This window comes from Cupressus sempervirens, chromosome 1 (assembly GCF_028749045.1).
Source record: "Cupressus sempervirens isolate cs-2001-9-10 chromosome 1, ASM2874904v1, whole genome shotgun sequence".
Classification (NCBI taxonomy): Eukaryota; Viridiplantae; Streptophyta; class Pinopsida; order Cupressales; family Cupressaceae; genus Cupressus; species Cupressus sempervirens.
In genome coordinates this window covers 451,790,679-451,816,079 of record NC_143118.1, presented here as the reverse complement: position 1 = coordinate 451,816,079, position 25,401 = coordinate 451,790,679, and the positions used below count along the sequence as shown (strand labels likewise).

The 25,401-nt window shown below is 35.8% G+C and overlaps 1 protein-coding gene across 4 annotated transcripts in view; it reads left to right on the top strand.

The window, feature by feature from the left end:
• LOC149578256 (ARM repeat superfamily protein) overlaps positions 1-25,401 on the top strand; it is a 361,318-nt gene that overhangs the window by 304,758 nt on the left and 31,159 nt on the right. For all 4 annotated transcript variants that reach the window (XR_016364259.1, XM_089827963.1, XM_089827965.1 and 1 more), the window contains one exon: positions 15,338-15,436. Coding sequence is in view for 3 of the 4 variants with exons in the window: in XM_089827963.1 (XP_089684089.1) it covers positions 15,338-15,436 (99 nt within the window). In the remaining variant the exon portion in view is untranslated. The remainder of the gene's footprint in view (positions 1-15,337; positions 15,437-25,401) is intronic.

Genomic DNA, 25,401 nt, shown 5'->3' with positions numbered 1-25,401 from the left:
GCTTTCTGTTGCTTGTTTTTGTTTGTTGTTGCTTTTCTTCGGACACCTTTGTGTGCTCCTACTTGCTTCAACCCTGCTTTGTTGTAATGTTTCAGTCCCATAGACCTCTTTTTGGTTTTTTGTTGGACATTAATATCATTATCTTATCTTATCTTATCTTAAGTGACTATATTAACTATGTAGTTCAATTTAATTTTTAGCATTTAAATCAAATGCTCTAGCAAATATTACATTTTAAATGATATTTACATGTTATATTATTAATATGATATGTAAATATAATTTATGTCTCAAATAATATTTTAATGAATTTAAATTGACATGTGCTTATTAAATCACTTAGTGTCATCAAAAGTGGATATTTTACATGTCATTACATGTAACATCCATCAAAAGTGAACCTTTTACATGTCATTGCATATAAAATTCAACTTTAAAACATAAATCCATCGAAAGTGGACCATTTTTATGTCTCTGCGTGTTAAAGACATCAAAATGGTGAGTTTTATAATTTAAATATGCTATTGCACCCAAAATGTGATCTTTCACTTAAAATATGCAATCACCCCTGAAAGGTGAGTTTTCAAGCTAAATGCATCTATGCAATCACCCCTAAAAGGTGTGATTTGCATCTTAGCATGTTTTTAATATATGCATTGGACATCAAAAGGTGCATTTTGTATTAAAGTTCATGTTTTTGCCCTTGACAAACACATTTTTGGAAGAACACATGCAAAGAGCCTCCAAGAACCCATTTTTGAAGATTGCAGTTGATTTCCTTTATGGTTTTTCATGAAATCTTCTCTACTAGAGTCGTTTTTGCTTATCCATGGGTTTTCAAGCAATGAAAATGGATTTATCTTGCTAAAAATCATTATTTCAAACTCCTTCCAAGGGCACGTTTTTGGAAATATCTTTTAAAAACTCTATTTTTGGCTCACATTCTGGCCCAGAGAGGAATCGATTTGGCATGTTTTAGTGTTCTCATTGCATTGTGATACACGTTTTGATCTCTCACCTTGAAGAATCACATTTTTTACCAAAAACATCCCATAAGCATTGCATATCAAAAGCATTGGGATTCTGAGCAAACTTAGGGCACTTTTTGCCATTTACCTTTGAAATGTCTCTTTTGCCGCCTTCTCCAATTCAAAATTGCAAAGTTTGAAAGGGAAGTGTTTTTTTGAAAAAAATTTCAACATTAGAGCTTCTCCCTCCATCATTTTTGGCACTTCATCTTAATGTAAGTGGACATTTTCTTTCTTGCTATTTAATTTTTTCTTATCTTGCTGATTTTATGCACATTATTGCTTAGTGATTGCCACTTGTTGAAATCGATACTATGGAAAGTGCATTTTTCCTTTAAAAATGATGAAATGGTTCATTTTCATGTTTTTTGTTTTTCCCCAAACTCTAAATTCGAAATTGCATATTGAAGTGCTTTGCTTGTTGACATGTTTGAGTCATTTTCCAAAGGTACATTTTTCCTTCGAAGTTTTTGTGTTTTGTGAGTTTTCTTTCGGGTTTTCTCCACTTTGGAGAAGTTACATGTTTTTTCCCATGAACGTTCTTGTTCCATTTCATGGAAAACAATCATCACATTCCATTTCCATCTTCCATGTCACAACACTTCACATCTCATTCGACAAATGCGATTACATGTCTTATTCACCATCTACACATGCATATAATCTCATTTTCCTCTTCCATTTTTACTCATCTCACTTTCCATATCCACTTGCACAACACGATTACATGAAAAAGCTTTACGTATAACTACATCTCCAAAATCCGTTTTTGACTTAAAGTCACTTTTGGAAAAGTCAAAAATGTCATTTTCATTTTCTGTGAACTTTGGTTTCACATTTTCACCTAAGAAGACTATAAAGTTTATTTTCCTTCTTCCATTTTTCATTTCCATCTCTCCATATGGACTCACGCCTTCATGAGAAAATACATGTTTTTCCATTCTTCGCGTCTTTCCATGCTTCGCATCTCATCCATCATCCACACTAACATGTAAGCTTATCCCTCATCCGCATTTGCATCTCATCTCATTTTTCATCCCTTGTTACATATTGCACTTACATGTAGTCATTTTTCATGCAATAACATCTTGAAAACCCTAAGTCACGTTTGAAAATCAGCAATCTTCATTCACATGCATTCTCGTGCGTTCCACCTTCACACATTCATTTTCCTTTCGTTTCATTCCATCTTCATGACACTTCTTACCACACTCCATTTCCATTCATATTTCATCTCCATTCACTGTGTATGTATATGATTTTGCTTTTGAGATCATTTCATCGAATCTACTAAGTTTCCAATCCATATTCGAACCTTTGTTGCCGACCGAGAATCAACTTGTATGGCAATTTCCTCTAATGATGTGTTTATGTTTTGGGATTTTTGTGTTGTGGTAGAAGTGCAAGAGATGCCCTCACCATCAAAATCCAAAGGCAAGATCAAATATCAATTTGATAAAGAGTTGGCTCATGCAACTCCATCATTAGTCGTATCTATTCTTGATAATGTGTTGGACACAAAGATCGGTCATCTGGACGTGGCTGATTTTCTATGGAGAGTAGAAACTCCTATTGGCCATGAGATGAAGCGCATCAAAAGAAGTCACATTCACTTGGTTTTTGCATTTCCTTTGGTTGTCATGGAACTTGATTTCGTTCTTTGATATGCAAGACATTTTAGCCCAAAATCGAAGACGATCAAGGATGCTGACTGGAAGGTTATCATTAGTCTTGATCCAGAGGTCATTGAGCAAATTTTCAAGGTACTACATAATGCAGAATGTGCAGACCTAACCAAATAATCATCTTTGGCAAGCTAGAATGAGAAGAAAGGTGATTATCAGAAGATGGACTATTGCAGATTGACTTTGCAATAGATATCGATCTTAACATGTTGGAGATTCCTTCAGATTTCTAAGTCAAAGATAATGACAACATCCTTGATCCGAAATTTTATCAGGCTGGTTTTGATAAAAGGTGCCCTTTTCCTATTCAATGGCAGCAAAAAGAAGATACATCTATCTTGAATAGATTTTAATCCATTTTGACAAACACCAACAAGTGGCTGAAAACTAAAGGCCTAAAGAGAGTTAATCATAAGTTGGGTTTGGATTGTGGAAGCTTTGGCCCTCCTGGAAGGAAGTCACAGCTAGAGATTGTAGGAAACAATGGAGTTTTCTCTTTAGATGTGAAGAGTTCCCTCAAATTCAAGTTAAATGGTGGAAAGGGATCTAATCATCTTAGGTCTCTGAACCAGTTCAAGAATCACAAGAGGAACTGAAGATAGAACCGGATGAAGAAGATGAGGAGGAAGAAGGAGAAGTCATGATCATATCTCCCCCAAGGCTTGCACAAACTCATGCACCATCCATGCCTGAAGCACCTTTTCTAGATGAAGTAGATAAAGATGTGGATTCATTCTCCACTATTTTTACACTTTCTATTCTAGTGTTGGAAGTCAATACAATAGATCTTCCTATTTCTTTTATCGCTCCTCTCATCCTGGCAAATGAACAATATGAGCATTTGGGAAGCGTGTTTGAGAATTTTCCAACTCTTACAAATGGTCAAGTTTCCCAACTTTATACATCTTTGACGGGTTTTGAGCTTTTTATGACAGAGTCCTCTCATCATGCACCAATGAATTCAACCATGTAAACTGAATCTTGTTCAGTCACGACAGAGATACAATCTAGATCAATGCTAATATTCTCCACTATACCTGCTTCCACAGATGAAAGTTTCAGCTTGCTTGCATGGTTGAGCAGAATAACAACAAAGAGAAGAAAAGTGGTTGTACCTCTAGATAATCTCCCTGTCAAGAAAACCAAATCCAAATCTTTGAAAGATAAGATTGTTTCAAGGATTTTGGTTGATTCGGATAAAACCAAATTTGTAGAAGTGTAACAAACGGATTTTCATTACAAATTAAAGGTGATCTAGAAAGAATTTTCTTCAACTAACTATTGAAACAAAATATCTTGAATTCTGTTTCATGAGACATTAACTAATTTTAACTACTAATGATTAACTAAGATAACAAAACCAAACTGAAATAACTGTAATAACGATCAATTGAAACAACTGTAACAATGATCAATTGAAATAACTGTAATAACGATCAACTGTGATCAACTAAAATAAGTGTAATACCAATCAATTGAAACAATGTAACAATGATCACCTGAAATATCGATTTACTATCTTTCTTTGCATACAAGTAGAGTAAATGCATAACATAAAATAGGAAGAACATATGAGAAGTAACTGGTCAGTCTTTAAATGGTTGTGCAAACTTTGGCTTTCGGTAAGAGAAGAAGCATTGGTTTAGGCTTACCCTCCCAACCTCGGACCATATTCATCCCCACACAATCTATTGAATAGAAAGACCCTCCCTACCCCAAGATCAAGCTTAGGATACTTTTAGTCCAGCCACCTAAGCATTCTGGTGTTTAGAATGTTCACATAGTTATAGACGGACATGTCTGAATAATTGGCACTACTGACATCAAGTGATCATAGATGACAAACATGCTTTTAACGACCTTGGCCAAGGTTTTCTAATGAGTTTAATGACCCGATCACCACCACTCTACTTGACAACAGGGGAACAATAAGTATGAACATGCATGAGCTATTAAATGATTTTCCGTTAAAAATAATTTAGAATTGTTATGTCATGTCTGATTCTTATTTCCATGTTATTGCAGATTTCTATCTCACTTCTTCACCTCTTCTTTGGCTATACAACCAGGCGAGTCCTAGGTGTTTGAATCTCAGAGCAACTAGCTCTTTTTGTTAATCCTCAACTAATATAAGAATATTATATGTTTCTAGCTTATCATATTTCTGTGATCTAAGAAATGTAACTTTAAGACTTGCAGAATAAATATCATTTGATTTTGACATTCAATGACATAATAAAGATGTGATATCATGTAATGGATACTTGGTTTTGACTTATCATAAGCAGTTCTATCCTAAAGAGGGACTAACTAATGATATTTAAACAAAAATGATCTACAACATATTCTGGAACTGTATCTTACTGCTGTAATTTCAAAATGCAATAGTATCTGAAAATAAAACATATTAGAATCACTGGGATATGGGGGCAACCACATAAACTAGTAAAATCTGAAAATATAATTGAGTCTTTGCTGGACGCTATCAATTAGACCCCTTCGTGGAAGAACTCTAGTTGCAAACTTAGTGTGGTTATTAATCATGTGCTTCAGCAAGGAAAATATATAATGAAATGGTAAATCGCGGCAAGGAAATATGTAGAGGGATATTGGATGTAATAGTGCAGAGGTATGTCATGAGTAATAATGCCCATGGTCTCTCACATCTTAATAATATGAAGAAGTATTCGAAAATCTTTTGGCTTCCAAGAAGCCGTAACTTTAAAAAAAAAGGACTTGGCTTCTTGAATGCCAATATGCCAAATGTGCATTTTGATTTCTAGCAAGAATTTGAATAAATAAAGAAAAAGATTTGAAAGTTATAAATCAAAGATAATTATAATATATTTATCTACTTGCACATAGATGTACTTATGAGGTGGCATCATATTATTTATTTTATAAAAATAATATTATGGTGTCACCTTTATTCCTATATCTATGTGCACATACATAAATATACATTATAATGATGTGGTGGAAAAGTCAATCAATAACCATTTGAGGTACGCATTATTTTTAATTAAAATAATTAATGTTTTAAATGTTTATTTAATAGTTCATGGGGGTCCATCGATTGTGTCCTGATGTTCAAGTCGCTAGGTCCTTACTAAGACAATTAAAGTTCATACTTGTTAACCCAATAATTGGACTAAGCTAGAATCCCATTTTGTTGATCTCGTTTAGCAATGCTTCTCCCCTTCATCTTCTCCTACAATCACCCGTGCAACATTTCCACGATAATAATAAGTTCCATGATAAATCCATAATTCCATTTAATGTAGAGAAGGAATTTAATTATTAACCATAATTTCGAAATCAAGCAACTACCAATCATCACATGACAAACAATGGATAACAACTATCATCATTAAACAGTTAACATAATGAATAGAATGGATATATTTAACCACTCTCTTCACATGATTATGAAAGAAAATCCATTCAATCCAATGGCTATAAATAAATTTAAATTGGGTCAAAATTTGGGATATAACAAGAATTTGTTGAGCCACTGGTGGACAAACCTGTTGAAGAACATACTTGTTCTAATTACAAGTTCACTAAGGTCGAAATTGAGAAACAATCGCGTCTGAGTTGTTTACAAGATGCTCAAGATGCATTAGCTAATGTATCAAAAAGCAATCACGAATTATGGGAGAAGAAAAATCAACTGAAACAGGAGGTTTCTCGCCTGAATGAGGCTGTTCGGCAACAATCCTCTTAGAGTGTTGTCATTATGTCTCAGACATCCAAAGAAAGAAAGTTGATTGAAGCCGCAAAGTCTTGTATAGGGGAAATCATCTCTGAAGTAGTTTGAGCCATCATAGAGACATTTGTAGTTCTTAGACGTTTCAAAGAGATGAATGAAATGGACTGAAACTTGATCTCTTCTTTGACTCGAGAAGCAAATGATTTGAAAGAAATCCTCAATGATTGGGATGAAATGTTAAAATTTGATCTAAATGCCTTGGTCTCATGTGACATTCTTCTGTCATGTGAAACGTTTTTCAGATTTCAAGGACTTATAGGCTACAAAGAGGAAACATTGAGAAAGCTGATTACAAAGTTGCAGGGAACCCTTGGAGATTGCCAAATAGTTGAAATAGGTGTCATTTGTAATTTGGAACAAATGAGATGCCAGGTTTTTGATGAACATTGTAATCTCAGTGCAGTTGAAAGGGCGAGTTCAGAATATACAATTAGGATCAATGCTGATTTGGATTCTGAAGACTTCGGTTCTCACACAATGAACAAGTTTATCTTGTATAAATCCTCTACAAAGCACTTGTTAGATTCTCTGGCAACAAATTCCAAGGTTGTACAATCAGCATATGCAGATGCAGTGAGGATTGAAGCCATACCAAAAACAATGGAGATTGTTGATCTTCCTACAGTGCATGATGTCATTATCAAGTTCAAGGCACTGAGAAACAATCTTTAAGATTGTTATTTTTGTTTTTATTTTTGTTGAGAGGTCTAAGAGGATGCATTGCATGAAAGGATGTAATCACATTTAATGCGAGTTACATGTGCAGTTACATGTAACCCAATAATTTCTTTTTTAGTTAGACAAGTCAAAGTTGGTTGAGTTGCTCCCACTTTTTCTTACATCTTTTTCTCAACTCCTATTCCTATATAAAGGAGTACCCCCTTCATTGTAAAATCATCTTTTTATCTTATATTGTATGCAAGAGAGCTTTGGAGAAATTGTGCCAGCAGAACTTTGTTTGTGTAGCACTATTTTGAGAGAAAATTGAATACAAAGGAACAATTTAGACTTAACTTTGATTTAGTGAGATTGTTTCTTATTTGAATTAGAATCTTTGTTTCTAATTTGCATATGTTATCTTGCATTCTTGGTAATTGAATATAAAAGAGTTAAGAAGCAATTGGAGATGGAGCTTTAACTAGGAGCAATTGTGGAAATATATAGCTAGAAGCTTTGTATGTAGCTTATATTTATTTCTTAGTTCGCAAAATAATTAAGATATCTTTACTTTTAGAAGTCTCTGTACTCTATTAGTAAAGCTTTTTCCATCTAGAAGTACGACCGGACTTAGAGCCAAACTGGTACACTTTTAGCTAGCTTTTGAATTAGTGTTAGTTTATTGGTATCACAGTTTTCAACTTTAGATAGAAAGAGATTCAACCTACCCATTACTCACTCCACGAGTAAGTGGATTCTTTCTTGAAAGTTAAGAAGAAAGAATATTGGTAACACCCTTTTTACAAAATCTCTCGACTTCTTGCTTAGATTAAGTTGATCCAAGGAACAAATGGTGAGAAGGGGGAACCTTCCCTTTAAGGTAGGAGAGACTCTGTCTCACACGCTATGGCTAGTTATCCTATTTTCTGACTGGATTTTTACCCAAAACTTTCAGCTGCAAAATATCCATCCAGCAAACTCTACATTATTTTTGAGCAAATTGTACAATGTAAAATCAAATAGATGTTTGCAATTTGTTAGAAAAACATTGTAGGGCTTGCAAGATTGCACCTTGCAATTTAGTCAAAAAACATGTAGAAACTAAAACAAATTCAAGGTTTATAAATGAAAACTAAAAAAAATTGATAAAAGAATGAAAAATACACTAACATACAAAAACAAATCAATACTTAACTATTGCAAATGAGTTGAGGAGTGTTGTTATTTACTCCTTAAAACTCTCAATGCAATCTTATGGCCTCCCCAAACTAATTTTTGATCTCTTTAATGCTCTTCTTTCTTGCTGTTTGTATCCCTATGATTTCTCTTTTCTCTTTTTCTCTCTCACTTTTCCTCTCTTCTTCTCATACTAAACAATTAGAAGGCCCTTTAGGGTTATAAGAAAGAGGAAAGGCAAAATAAAAGTTTAAAATAATGTTTTTTTTAATGTTCTTGAGTTGACCTTCTATGCTAGCCTCGGCCAATTTCACATGTCGATTCATGGCAATTCTTAATGATTTTTTGATGAATCGCGATTCAAGCGATTTTTGGTACAAAAAATCAGTGAGCCAATTCACCGACTCACCATGAATCACATGCCTTAAGTCAGATCGCGAAATCACCTAAATCGTGGCGATTCACATTACTCTAGTATATATATGCAACAACAAATAAGTCCATACATCACTATGCTAATATTAAAGCATCATAGCAAAATACACCACCATATCTATGTTTCAGTTCAATAGGATATTAATTGCATCATTTAGCCATACATTCAACATCATACTTTTGCTTGGTCACATGCATGGAACATATTTCCATAGTAAGGGATAGTTTGAGAATGAAAGAAATTGTCAAAATATAAGTGCAATTATCTAAATTTTTATTTTGTATTGGCTAGAGGATTTCTAACTAGGCTAGATCAAAAGTTGAGATTCAAATTGTAAGCCCTCAATTCAAAGATATCATGTTTTTTTAAGGAATTCCTCTACAATCGTCAATTTGGATGTCACTTATTGTCAATTTGGATTTCCTTTGTAAGCAAGTGTTCATTTTCATTCACAAATGCATAAATGACATGTAGACCATTTTTTTGCTCTTTTTAGTGGTCATTTTAGAGTTGGGGGATCCAATAGACCAAACTAGAAAAACAAAAACACTTTAAAAAGTCTAAAAAAATATTTTGAGACCAAATCCACCGCAGCATCAGCTGTTGGGCAGCAAATTCTTTAAAATTCACTGCAAATTCTGCCTGGGTTCCTCTGACAGAATTTGCAGCAAATTCATAGTATGGAAGAGAATTTGACAAGGACCAAACTTTGAGGGTTACTGGAGAGAATCTGGTAACTTAGTTCTAGATGCGTATTCAGCTTCCTCAATTGGTGATGATCTCCACTTCCATTTTTCAAAATCCAAGCACTACTTAATGTGGAAGCCAATTATGAAAGGAGTTTGGTGTAAAAGTTCTTTGTTGGTTTCATCAACAATTCCTCTCAGAGACAACTTCTGATAAGTTGTGGTTTACAATCTCTTGTATTTATGAACTCACTAGTGCATTCTAAATTTAACCAGTCTATCATTAAATGATTCTGGGTTGATTTTCTTTGGTGTCCAATACTCCTACAGCTCTTGTGTTTCTTCAAAGATCACAAGTTGCATGCTACAACCCAATTACAAGATGTCGCCAACTGTCAGGGACAGTCATTTATTATTATAACAATGAGACTGTGAGCATAACAGTGATACTTAAGTCCATGTATTCTGATCTTCTCCTTATATTGTGAGGATATTCTAGAACGGATGTTGAAAGGAACCTTTGCAAACAAATTAGCAGCTTTAGGGTGATCACCATGTTGGATTGGGCACCTCCAGCCAATAGTCTGCAATAAAAGGTGAATTCCCACTAAATTGTGTGTCTTACTCCTTAACGAGCAATGATTTAAATTTCAACCAATGATGTCTTCCTTATCATATAACAGAAAATTTGAAGGATTCGCAGCAGAGGAGGCTGCAATAGTTGATCCTAAAAATGTGTCCCATCCAGCTCTAACTCACACCAAAAACCATATTTTTTCTTCAAGTCTATAATAGCAACCAACTTTCAAGTCAGGAAATGTACTGACTTCTATATCCCATGGCAACTATTTACCCTTGCAGGCACTCACAAATGTTTAGTATGAAAGATTTCCGGCAAAATGACGTGAATGAATGTTATAAGCCTCAACATTAATTAGTACAGCTTATTAAATGGAATTTATAAATCTGTGACTTTGCAATGACACGACAATGGTAATTATTATTGTCTGTGGGTATGAGCAATATTTTATTCTTCAATATAGTTTTTGTGGCAACCTAGCGGCAGTTTTAATAATTTGATACCAAGAGCTCCAATGACACTAATAGTTGAAACAGAAAACTGTATGACATTCCGTGCATTACCATCATTCAGCGAAGACAACTATCATGGTGCTCCCTCCATCTTCTCTATGGCAGTTTCAACCCTATCGACCGGCAGTTATGAAATAGAAGAGTCCTTGTTTTTTTGTCGCTCCAGCTTCCTATGCAACTTCAATAAAATATTACAATGTGTGTCAACACCTTTGGAAACCACAACAAATTTTCACCTGACACACTTGGCATACTATTGATTCAATGAAGATTTTGTGCGTTTATAATTATTTTCCCTTCAATATACACAATAATCACAATATGTTTTCCAAACTATAACCTTCATTCATGACATGGTTTCCTAAATTTGGACCTTTACCAAATTGTTGAAGGAAGATGAAATGCTTGGTCTTTATCGTGCCCACTACAAATACACAAATAATACTGCGTCTTCGTCAATGACTACCATTTTTCTGTCATTTGAGGTACCTGCCTAGTACTCTCGATAATCTTGACCCAGTGATTCACTTTGACACTTTCTATGGACTTTAGAAAGCAAACGGCCCTCCAATAACCAAAATCTCAAAAATTATTGACTTACCTGCAATTGCAAAATTTCATACAAGTTTTGTTCGTTGAAAGAATCTAACGCTGCACAAATATTCCTAAAAAGACATCGCCTTCAATTTTATTTTATTGTTACCAGCACTTTGGTCATCGAATATAAGATTGCCCAAACATACATATCTTGTAACTTGAATTGGAAACAGTGACACATATTTTATGTAAGGATGCCATGTCAATAATTCCAATATACACCTATCGAAACTTTAGAGAAAATCCAATCATTTTCTAATTCATATCCTTCATGGCTCTTTAAATGATTTTTGGATCCTTAAAACAATTACAAACAAAAATTTCAACATGCCCAATTATTTCCAACTCCTTAGTCTTCCCTCAAAAACACAACACAAATATTTCCTGTATTTTTGTTATCAAAAAATCTCACCGCCTGACAAGAGAAAAGACCCTGATAAACAATTCTCAGCTTTGAGGGAAAACTCTAATGATACCCTTTTGCAATTTTTTTTTTTTTTTTCCTGAATAAACGTCACATGATGGCAGGATTTTTAGCTCTGATACCTCTATAATATCCCATTAGGATATTATCTCCAAATTCTCCCAAAATGATTTTCAGAACGTGAACAGATAAATGATGCAATGTAAACCAACAATATAACCAGTATATTCTCATTAAAAAGCCTCAGATTTCAGCAATACTATAACTAGATATCAAATCTAATCTTAAAAACAGAAAATACAGTTAGATTGGAAATAACAATAAAATGCTACAGTCCCCATGGATGCGTACCTGGCCTAAAAATATGAGTTTCGGAAACGGACTTCTCTTCCAGTGATCCGAAAAGGACATTACAATTGGACTTGGGTGGATCATATTGTTGAGTGTATCATAGTGCCAGTGACTATCACTAACCAAGTTGAATGCAAATTACAAATGCCAAATAAAAATGAACCCAAATCCTCCAAGAAGCTTGGTGTTCTCCCTTGCAAGGGTTATGAAAAAACTCAAGAACTGCCCAAAAGCTTGTAGAACCAAATAATGTGAAGATGGAGATATTACATTGTGAAGGAATAAATAGCCAAATAGAGAAATAGAAGACTTGGATCTCTCACTAATACAGCTATGTGGAGGAAAAATGCTTGGATTAGGTATAATAGAGGAATCTGTAAATATATTATGAATTTATGATTAATCATTGTTGTTATTGCTTCCGTGATCTTTTGCTTTTGTACTTATTTTCCTTTTGAACACGGAATTAAGGGCATTCATCTCTCTAGTAACCACACCTTAAGGAATGCCTTCACATTTTGCCCGAGTATTTGTACAAAGTGGTACTTTAATCTATTAATTCTTTTTGTCATAGGCTGCTTGCATTCATTACAAGAGACTTGGCCCTTTCTAGGTCTCATTGTATCATACTTCCATCAAGATTTTTCTAACTAGTCATTTGTGTTTAACTTGACGTTGTTTTAAATGGAGAACAATAATTATTAGGGTATTGCGAACAATCAGCAATAAAGGAAATGATGGGCATTCAAAAATAGAATGGAAAAGAAGCTAAAAGCGTTGGGAAATAAGGGAGGAGGAGAAATGGAAAAAATGTTGATAGTGTCGCCTAATTTTTCAAAAATCTTGTTGATTTTCAAATCTTGAAAACCAAAAAAAGGAACTTAATAGTTACTTGTTGGATAATTTGATTGACTTTCAATTCTTCAATTTTATCTTTCCAATTCATTTCCGTGCTAAGTCAATGTTTCCCTGGGCAAAATGGGTGAATAATAGAAAACAAATGACACATTATTATTTTCACCAAAAAATTGTCGCTGGGGCATTTTGCCATAGTTTAAGAGTCTGAGCTCTAGAATGGGAGTCTAAGCCTGAGACTTGACAAATCCTAGCCCGAGGCTTGGCCATGCACAGCAAGGCTCAGCTCATGATCTCGGTCAACTCAACACAACCAGTAAATGTACTTGCCAATTCGCATAGTCCTGCTTAGTACTCAGCAAGTCTTAAAGGTTCAAACTATGATCATTACAGTTTTGTAAAGAGTTTTCCTCGTATGATTTTATTGATCTTGTTTGCCTCCTTTTTATTAAACCAATTCAATCCTTGTGATGTACTCCCATTTCTTTAGTCTTTAGTAAAAAATAGTGAGCATTTATCACCTGTTCTTGGAAAATCTCAATCCCAAAATTACTGCACATTTTTCATTTTTTGCACTTGGGAAGGGATAAAGTATGAGTAAGGATATTCTTGTGTAAACCATTTCTACAATAATTATTGGATGCCATCAACAGTGGCAATGCACCTTCTTCTTGCTTATTGCAAACCATATCTGGACGTGTTTCCCTTTGTTAAAAGCATAGATGCCAACTATGTTCTTATTCTTACACAAAAGGACCAATTATATAACTTATATGCATCAATTGCAGGAATTTTCAAGTCTCCTTCAAATAAAAGAATATTCCTCTTGTGATTCAGTTCACATTAAAATAAACAGTATAAAAGTTTCATCCATACTAAATCATTTATGGCAGTATTAGTTACTGCAGATATGAATGTCTCCAAGAGTGATGAACTCTTCTTTATAGGAAGATGATCAGACAAGTAAATTACTACAAAGATTACACCCGTCAATCCTGATGCATAAAAGAGAGCCAAAGAGGCCCAGCAGATCTTAATCATAGAAGAAGAGGGAACAGCAATGGACATACAAGGTAAAAAAAGTACCTTACTGGTTTTTGTTCTTTAAGTGAACTGTTTCATGGCAGTTATAAAACCAATGATTGTAACCCCTAATTCACTCTCCCTCTATTCCTAAGTCAAAACTAACCAGCTATACCAATGAGGCCCCCCAAAACACAATTCCATAATCGACTTAGTATCTGAAAATCTAAAAACTAACAGTTTCATTTTTTATCTCCCCTCAAAGTGTCAATTTCCTCCATCATACATACCTTCCCTCTAATGCAACTCTTATCCCACCACTTGCTCTTAGGACCCACTCTCTTTCACCTTCATTTAGGAAATGACAATTCTGGAATCATCAAAATTAGTTAACAGCCTGATTTCAGATCTCAATAACCTTCCCATCAAGGAAAAATTATTATCAGGTAAACATCCTTTCACATTGCTTGAGTGAACATAAGTGACAGCCTAAAAGGCTGAAAGCAATGGAAGCTACAAACTCAGATCAGATTGCAGAAAATAAATGTGTGGCTTTGTTGGTTTCACAATGTTCAAATTGGTGCAAGTGAATTATATTGCAATTCAGACGTCTCTAGCGAGGAGGCTAAATGTCTTAGCATGTAAAAATGCATTCAAAACCAACTTCTGGAAAGGTTGGAGGCTAATAAACTATTGCTTAAGCATTAACTAGATCAGAAGGGAACTTGTTGCTATTTAGTAAAATATAAGGACTGAATCTACATGATGTTATTCTTGTTGATTTTGCTTTCATAATGATACTTTTTTGATTAGCCATGCTCCACAGGATAGAGTTCACAAGCCCAGAAGCTAGATGAAGCTGCAATGGATTCCCAAAAACACCCACACCCCCAAAAGATTGTGCTCACATTATGATCCAAGCTAATTAAAGTTATAACTTCCTCCTTTCCACATCATAACTCTATGGTGTTGGAATATCTACAAATGCATCTGAATATCTGTCTTGATTTCTAAGGTTCTCTGCACTTTCCCTGTCTGTTCTCTTCCTCTATTAGGCTTCATGATTTTTGTAACTTTACTTAGTAGCTAATAATAGACAAGTCTTTGTCATGGTTTTAAAATATTACTATTTTCATATCAAGGTGTTTTCTCTTTGTCAAGAAAAAAAGTGTTGATTGATATTAAAATTATTTATGTTTGAGATGACAAAATATAATATACAAGATATTTGTTCAACTTAAAACGACTTCTGAATATGGATAAATTCTTATGCAAAATATCTTTGGGATGTATGAATTTTTGGCTTTATGTTATCTATCTAACATAGTCATAATTCTATGATATGGATTTTGTAGTTTAACTGTTTCCTATCAGTAATTGCATCAATTTCATTGTCAATTATTTTATCACACCAAAAAGAGAATATAGGTGAATGATAACTAATTATATGACATACCTTTAGAGATTGTATAAATGAAGTTTGACCTTATTCTAATTTGTCATATTATGAAGTCTAGGTACGGCACCCATTACTCATATGTATATTGTTGAACAGGTGCGCCTCAACTCAAACATGAGGTGTGCTTCATTTTCAGCAATGGGGGCATTAAACAAGTTTGGAGTTGGTGCACAACGTGAAGCATTTTTAGAACAGGTCTCCTTATCTTTCATTTTTTGTCATTCCATATTCGAAAATCATAAGCTCTAATATTAAAAAAGGATTTTCCTTCAGTCATGTATGTTTATGATTTTCAATATATTGTAAATCAAATCTTTTACATATAAGGTTCAATTTTGCTGAGACTGAAATATACAAATGATACTGACTAAATTAGGGATAAAAGAAATATTATTTGTTAATACATGATATCTGTACTATTCATGTGTAATCAAATTTAATGTCATTAAATTGTCATTCCCCGTTAGGACAAAATATGATTAATCATGCCATTTAAAATTGCTTGTTACATAAAGATCCACATTTGTTGAATTCTTATTACGAGATTAGAGGGAAGTTTTGTTGTCCTTTTAGAGGGACCCAGTCTCTCCACCTTTTTCACATTCGCAGATCAGAGATGTCTTGCCATGTATCTATAGGAGGCTATTAGACCTCATGATCATTTGACTTGTCACCCATGGCGCCCTCGATCTTGCCATCTCATTACCTCCTCCAAGAGTCTCCCACAGGTGACACCAAAAGGCAATTACCTACCTCCCCTGGTCATTCAAATCTGTGAGACCCTGCAGAGGTTACACACAAAGGTCGCCTTAATCCAGTCAAACTTGGAACATTCAATGCCATTGTTGTACAGCCTACCCCTCGGTCTTGAGATTCTTTTCTGTGGCTCCTGTTTCATAAATCCATAGATCCAATTCATGTGTCTGAATCCAAATCGGCAACTAAGGTTTTTGGTCGCTTGTTGGACATGAATAATTTTATCTTTTTCTGTACACTACTCTAACCTAAGACTAGTTATATATGAAATGCAAGGAATATACAAAATTAAATCATTTGATAGTATGATACTTTGTCATTGATTAGGATAAATATTAAAAACAGAGTTACCAACCTCAGACTTGGCTTGGACTCAGTCTCAATGGCTGGACTTAGCAAATTAAGAAACCCATGAAATTGAAATATTTTTAAGGATTTTAAGTTTTTTTCATGCATCATTTAGCCAATTAACATCAAATACACAATAATTGAGATAAATAGAAGCTACTTTGCACACATATACAACTTTTCATAGATCACCTAAGTATAAATGTAAATTATTGAAAGAAAATACAAAAAGTTAAACTGAATAACATAATAGGAATCTGAAATATAATATAATAGTTAACTGTCAAATGTCTACAGTATGTCAATATCCATGGAATCAAAAGTTCAAAACATATATCAAAAGAAAGGCTCATAGTAGCCTATGTCTTCTTATGAGTACACCTAAGATAGGTCATGGAAGCCTCTATAGCCATCCTCTCACCCTCTGTTTGAGATTGAAACTCAATGACATGATCATCCTCCTCATCCTCATACTCATCCTCATCATCAAAGTCAGATCCATCATTGGGTCTCCTTGTGCTTTAACCTCCTCCACTGCTAGTGCCATTGCTGTAGTCAGAATTAAGTAACTATTATGTTTAGTACTTGTTAAAGCTAGTCAGGCTGGGTAGTTAGGTGGTGAGGAAATGCGTCGGTTGGTTTCCAACTAACCAACCCTTCTTTAAATGTCTGGAACATTGGTAATGTACTTATGTTGGTTTTTGGTATTAATAAAGAAATCATTTCCTTGCCTACTGGTATTGTGGTATGTTTTAGGTTTTACTCCATATGTATCAATTGGACCATTCTATGTACCTATGAAATTGTATGATATTTCCACTCTGCATTTTTGGCATTGTTGCCAAAGTCCAAACCTGGAGGTCAGTAGGATGGAGTAATGGGAAGGCCTTTTGTACCACTCATCCAAGTAACAAATAGTGACGAGGAAGAGAAAGAAATAACCAGGGAAGATCAATTGACACGTGATCTGATTACGGCCTAGGAAGTTGTAGTCGATCAATACGTACAAAGTGAAGCTCATGAGAGAATAGTCCCTAAAGGTACAGTATGCGACAAACTTTCGGTGCCACCAGCAGTGTATAATCTCCTAGGAGAGATCCCTTGCCTGTTAGCATGAAATTTGTTACGAGTGGAAGAGGAAAGAGCTGAGACACAAAAGGAAAGGAGGAGACAACAAGTACTACAACAATTTGCGGAAAGGAGGACGAGGGAGCACAAAGAATGTGAAGATTCCAAAAAGGGAAACAAACATTAAAATGATTCATGCCCCTAATTCCAAATATATATCCTAGGCGGGCACAGGGAGAAGAAACTGAGGAAGAAGTCACCTTGAGGATACTATGTCTCCAACAGTATGAGGAGAGATGCCGTAAGTGGAAAGGAGGACAAGGGGATTCCACGAGTATCCAAGAAGGGTTGATCGAGCATAAAATTGAAGGTATAGCAAATTTGGTCATCTCGAAGACACTAACAAGGAAGTTGGGATACAAAATTCTAGAGACACCGATAGGGAGAGACTTCTGACAGGAGCAAAGTCAAGAAGAAGGGGATTATTTCAATAGTTCCTCGTCGAGAATGAACTTCTACTCGAGAGGGAGTGTTCCATCGAGAGGAAGTGTTCCCTCAGGAGGTGTTCACATAATGGCAATAGACAAACAAAAATTACCAAAGTTCACAAGAGACATTTCAAAGGGCCCCGGTTGCCACTGTAAAACATGTATAACAATATGGCAAGTGAATGGACAAAATGACACAGCGGAATGGTTAAAAGCCTTCCTAGCCACATTAAGGGGTGTTGTCATTGATTGGTATACGAATTTGGAGGTATCAAAGAAAAACACATGGAGTAATATCCGCACAGCCTTCGAGGAAGAATTCAGACTCCTGAGAGAAGATGATGAAATAGTAATAGAGATTTATAACACAAGACAAGGGAAGAGTGAATCTGTCAAAGCCTATAGCAGAAGAATGAAAGAGCTAATAGGGAAACTAGATAACTAGTTGGCAGATGGACTAAAGAAACAATGGTTCATCGAAGGATTGACACCATCCCTTAGGAAAAAAAAAAGTAGTCCCATTATCGACATTTGTAGATGCATGTACTTGTGCCATGGACATAGAAAGCAAGAGTAAAAGTTCCAAGGCAAGAAGGCATGGAAGCTCAAGTGAAAGCTCAAAGGAGACTGAAGAAGAATCTAAAACCATTCAAGCCCTGAGAAAAGACTTGAGGCATTTGATGAAGTGGCAGAGAGTAAGGAAGAAAAGAAAGAAGGGAGAGAACTTTGGTGTATTGAGTGTGAAAAAGAAGGCCATACTAAAGGAGCATGCCTGAAGAAAGCATTTTGTGAGATTTGTCAGGTATTGGGGTGCACAATTAAAGATTGCCCCCATAATTTGAAAATAAGGAGCGCTCAATTCTTCCTAATCCAAGGGGGATAATCCACACCTCCCTCCACTCCACTGAAGAACACAAATACAGAAGCCTCACCAGGAGGATACAGAAGTAACAGGAGAGGAAGTAACAATAATAGCAACAACAATAGCAATAATGACACACCACGGTGGCCACTCCAATATGATTCCAAGGGGAGGTCGATGATTCAATGTAGGAGATGTAATGAATGGGGACATTTTGCACGAGATTGTCAAAATGAGGGAGGACAAAATGGAGGGATGCTCTGCAAATGGTGTGGGTCAGGCAATCATGAGGATGCAAATTGCCCAAGACAAAAGGGAGAAAATATGCTAGACATTTATGATCTAGAAGGCAGGATTCTTGCAATCACCAGTATGCAAGCCAGAAAATTAACCTATCTGGATGCTACTGCAGAGACTAAAAGATTTTAGGAAACAAAGAAACACATTCAAGATAGCATGAGAGAGGAAAGAAAGACAAACCCAGAAAATCCTACTTCAAATAGGGATGTAACGAATATTGTGCGGCAAGTACTGGAAACTATTATCCCAGTGAAAATAGGTGATTTATTAGAAACACTAACCCAACTGCAGGTAGCACTAACACAGGGGGCACACCCGAAAGGGATAACCCCAAAGAAAGAAAAGGAGGGAGAAGTACACGCAAAAGACAATACATTGTTCACTATAAGGATGAGGAGAACACCAACGGTAGTAGAGTTGAAGATACTAGGGTGCAAACTCTCAAATACTATTGTGGATGGAGGTTCTAGTGTAAATGTCTTATCAAAAGAAACATGGAAGGAAATAGGGAAACGTACACTCTGGCCCCCAACATTTCAACTAATGGGAGAAGACCAACATGGAATCAAGAGTATAGGAACATTGATGGAACAAAAAGTCATAGTTGGTACACAACAATTTTTTATTGATTTTGTGGTTATCATTCTAGAGAAGAAAGGATACGATGCTCTATTAGGAAGGGGATCGCTGGTTGTAGCAAAAGCTACTCATATCTAGAAACGAAACACTCTATCTATTGAGTCGAAAGGAAGAAAGTACATTATAGACCTCAAGAACCAGTCAGTAAGTTAGGATTTGGCATCAGATTTCGAAGGAGAAGACTATGGAGGGATGGAACTAGATGAGGATGGAGTACTTAAATTAGGGGAATGTTTAGAAGACAACACAAGTTCCCTTAATGGATTATTTCACTAGCACATGGGAGATTGAAGTTTTCCATGCAGAATGTAATATGCTAGAAGTACAAGAATCCAAGTCAGAGGAACAATACCCAGAAGGGTACACGGAGTATAAGGAAGGAATGGCAACCCTCAACAAGACACCTGCACACATTTTTGAACAAAAGGTGGAATACGAAGAGGCCAAGCTCCAGGCATTGAACCTTGGAGAAGGAGATCAACCCAAGGAAATATGGATAGGAAATGATTGGGACCTAGTATTGAAAGCAACAACCCTTAGAATCTTCTTGGAGTATAAGGACGTTTTTGCTTGAATGTACAAAGACTTGAAGGGAGTACCTCCGAAACTGTGTCTCCATTAGTACCCAGAGCAAGATCAGTACAGAAAAGGCCTTATAGAATGAATGAAAACTATGCAGAAAGGGTTGGGGAAGAAATCACAAAGATGTTAGAAGCAAGGATAATATTCAAAGTACAAACAAGTGAATGGGTATCTCTTATAGTCATACCACTCAAGAAGGATGGCTCTCAAATTTGGATATGTGTAGATTTTAGATGTTTGGACATGGTAACAATAAAAGACCCATTTCCCATTCCGTTTACTGATAGCATTTTAGAGGAGGTAGCCAGTCATGAGATGTATTCCTTCATGGACAGATTTTTAGGATACAATTAGATTAGCATTGTGGAAGAAAATAAGCTAAAAATTACATTTGTGGTTAAGACATGGTATATGCCTATAATAGGATGCCCTTCGGACTATGCAATGCACCAGCCACATTCCAGAGGATCATACTACATATCTTCGATGGAATATCTATGGGGAATTTCAAAGCATTCTTAGATGACTAGTCGGTTTAGAATGGGTAGGAGCAACACCTCAAAATTCTTGGAAAATGCATGGAGAAATATTGAAGAGCAAGATTAGCTCTCAATCCAAAAAAATGCAGGTTCATGGTGTCACACGGGAGACTACTTGGGCATATTGTGTGTAAAGAAGGATTGAAGACAAATCCTGATAAGATCAAGGTGATTTTGGAAATGGAAGCGCCATCCAATGTAATAGGTATCAAGTCATTTCTGGGTCATGTAGGATACTATAGAAGATATATAAAAGGATTTGTCAAAGTATCAATACCACTAGAAAGATTAACTAGGAAAGGCGAGCAGTTTGGGTGGAAGGAAGAGTGGGAAGAGGCCTTCCAAGAACTGAAGAAAAGATTAGTCGGAGCCTCCATTCTCATATATTCCAACTGGGACAAAGAATTTTGTGTCCATGTGGATGCCTCCAATTATACAACAGGTGCTACTTTGGCACAAACAGGGAAGGAATGGCTAGATCATCCTGTATATTTTGCAAGTAGGTTGCTATCTAAAGCAGAGTGTAACTACAATACCACGGAGCGAGAAGCATTAGGTATGGTGTATGCGGTGTAGAAATTCAAACATTACTTACTAGCTACACCCTTTACATTTTTTGTTGACCACCAAGCACTAATGTACTTAGTAAATAAATCGGTGATTCAAGGGAGAGTAAGTAGATGGCTAATTCTACTACAAGAATTTACATTTAAAATTATAGTGAGGCTGGGAAAATCTCATGTGATTGTTGATCAGTTGTCAAGGATCAAGTCAGGGGAAGCTTCGAGGAGTGAGGTGTGTGAGGATTTTCCAGATGCACACTTATTTCAAATTGCAGTGTTACCTCAATGGTATGAAAAAATTGGACACTACTTACCAACAACAACCTTTCCAAAGGAAATGCCTACAACAAAAAGGAGAAAAATTGCCTTAAAAAGTAACACATTCCAACTAATTGAAGGGTTATTGTACAAAATGGGACCGAACAAAATATTGAGATGTGTAATGGAGGAAGAAATTCTAGGTGTTCTAAGCGAGGCCCATGAAGGATTGTCGGGAGGTCACATGGGACCAGATACTATAGGAAGGAAGGTACTTCTGGGAGGACTATGGTGGCCGACATTGTTCGTAGATGCGAGGGAATTGGTATTAAGTTGTGACACTTGTCAAAGAGTAGGAATGCCACTCAAAAGAGACTTCATGCTATTATTTCTGTCTAAACCACAAGAATTATTTGAATGGTGAGGACTAGATTTTGTAGGACCCTTACTAGTAAGAAAAAGTAATCGATGTAAGTACATAGTGGTGGCAATAGAGTACTTAACAAAATGTGCTGAAGTACAGGCTCTTTCAAACAACAGGGCTCTCAACACAGCCAGATTTTTGTATGAACAAATAGTCACCAAATTTGGGATTCCACTCCAGCTAACAAGTGACCGAGGAGTACATTTCGTCAATCATACCATCAGGAGGATGACAAGTAAGTAACAGCTCTCAATACAACTAGATTTTTGTATGAACAAATAGTCACTAGCTTCGGGATTCCACTCCAGCTAACAAGTGACTGAGGAGTACAATTTGTCAATCATACCGTCAAGAGGATGACAAGTGAGTATAAAAAATTTCATTCTTTCTCCAGTACTTATCATCCAAGAGAAAATGGCCAAGTAGAGGGCACGAACAAAGTAATAGTGGCAATCCTATATAGAACTTGTGGAGTAGAAGGGCAAGATTGGGAAAAATGAATCTCGACAGTAGTATGGGCATATAGGACTATGTATAAGGCCATTATTGGACTTACCCCCTTTTACCTTATGTACAGACAGGAGGTCGTGGTACCTATAACATCCCGTTTTTCCAAGTCTAAATTAACAATTAACATTCTCATAGAATATAGTTATTGCTTCAATTTCATAAGATGACAGTTATATCAATCATGTTCATGTGAATGAGATTTACTGTTAAAATCTATTAGACAATTTTTTTCTTAACTAAGAACTTAAGACACCATTAATGAATTTACTAAAGAAATCAAAATCCACATATCGTGAAGTTTGAACCGATAAATTATTGTAAGAAGGCTTCTGCAATCACCTAGATTAGTCCACAAATACCACTATAACAATATCATATAATGACTGCCATCCAATACTACTATATCAAAATCAAATGATGATTACTATTAAAAACCACTATATGAAATTAAGGCATCACAAACCACTGTATCAATTAGGCATCGATTACCATTGGATTATTTAGGGCTTCTGATACCATTGTATCACTTAGGGCGTCCTGATACTACTGATTCAATTAGGGCTTCTGATACCACCGATTCAATTAGGGCTTCCAATACCACTGTATCATTTAGGGTTCCAATTACCACTAAATCAATTAGGGCTTCAGATACCAACGTAGCATTCCTTTCCTTCCGATTTCTTAACTGTGAGAATAACTCAAGATTAGAAAATATGCTCATATTCGATATTCATATAAATGAAAAACAAATCCTTAAATCTTTCACTCGCATCTAGGTGTAAAATATTTGTAACGATGAAATAACCCAATTAATCTTACCTTCTCATATATAAAAATAATAATACCTGTTCTCGATAAACAATTGAATGCATAAATTATCTCTATCTGACGCACGTCTAACATCTTGGGGAGAGGTGAAACATTGTCAGGGGCTTAACCACCCAACCTCGGACCAAACTTTATTTCCCCACACAATCTCCAACGAGAAAGGCCCTCCCTACCCAGAATTGGACTTGGAACATCTGTCATCTACTGAGCTTACTGGTATTTTAAACACACCATACGACTTGACAACAAGAGGAAACAATTAACAGGATCCATGCATGAGCTATTAAATAAATCATATTAAAAATGATAAACATTGTTATGTCATAACTAACACTATTTTCATGTTATTGCAGATTCCTTTCTCTCTACTCTTCACCCCTTTTCCTTGGCTACACAGCCGGGTGAGTCCCAGGTGTTCAGAATTCTCAGAACAACCGGTTCTGTCAATTATACAAGAAGGTTACATGCATCCAACATTTCACTACCTACGGTTACATGATTATGTTCCTTAAAGATTCCAAAATTGATTCTAATATTTAGTGGCATAATAATCTATACTTTGGTTCTTGGTTATTAACTACCATAAACAAGGCTAAATTAAAGTAGTTCAATCTATAAATTCAAACAAGATATCAAACTGAATCTTGCTGCATAGATTTGATGCCTAATATGCTTATCACAACTATGACCAAAAAGATTATGTTCTTTAGATTACTTGAAAAAATCATCGGATAGTATAAATCGTTCCAGATTTTATTACATTCGGGAAAAATGATTCCATAGGGCTTGTATCTAATTTATTATTGTAAGGAAGCAAAGGTGTGCGGAATCACTTCCTACGCTAATCTTTGAGAGGACGATTATGCAAATCAAAGTAACTATTGCAAAGATCTCAAGAAATGCATAATAATATAATCAAAATAACAAAGAACACACAACACAATGATTACCATGGGGAAACCCTTCCAGGAGAAAAACCCCACCCTCCAAAACTCGCACAATGTATTATCAAACCAAAATGATTACAATACACTTGCAATGCAAGTTCTTATAGGAGCGCATCACTACAACTCGAACTTGGAGAGACACCTTCTAGCACCAATCTTGCAAACTAAACTCAATTACACAAACACCTCCCCAAGCCCTCCTTTTATAGTGATTTTACAACCTGGAAACCACTTATGGTTTTACAAAACCATGGGCAAAACTACCATGCCACATGTTACCCATTTTGACATTTACATTTCCAATATGGAAAAACAACTAGGTTAAAATAGTAATCCCATCCACAATTTTGTCTCTTAGTCTAGACCCCCATAAAAGTCACAAAATGAGTCAAGGCTCTAAAAATGACCTACCTATATTCTACTATGGACAAGACTCATTTTAACAACTCACTAACCATTTTCCAATGCATAAACAAGTGGAAAACTTCCACAAACAAATTCTGGAATTTTCCAAGAAAGGATTGCAAGGTTGAGACACATGTTTCTCAACATTTCCCACTTGTCGAACACCTTGCAAGAGTCAGGGGATCCGAAATATCATGGACTTAATTGCTAGGGCCGAGAGGCCCATAGACTTTGAACACCATTTGAATTTTTCTGTGCTCACGGGCTTAGTTAACGCATCAGCAACATTCACCAAAGTCTCTACCCTTTCCAGCTTCACCTTGCCGTCCTCGATCATATCTCTCACAAAATGATATTGTACATCAATGTGCTTGGTCCTCGCATGAAAAGTCGGGTTCTTCGCTAGGCAGATTGCACTCTGGCTGTCAGTATAAATTGTCACTGCACCCTGTTTGAACTCTATATTTGAAGACAATCTCTTTAGCCAGATGGCTTCTTTGCAGGCATGAGTAGCTGCCATATACTCTGCCTCAGTAGTGGACAAAGCGACCACAGCCTGTCGCTTACTCATCCAACTGATTGCACCACCAAATAATGTAAACACATATGCATTGGTGGATCTTCTTCTATCAACATCACCAAC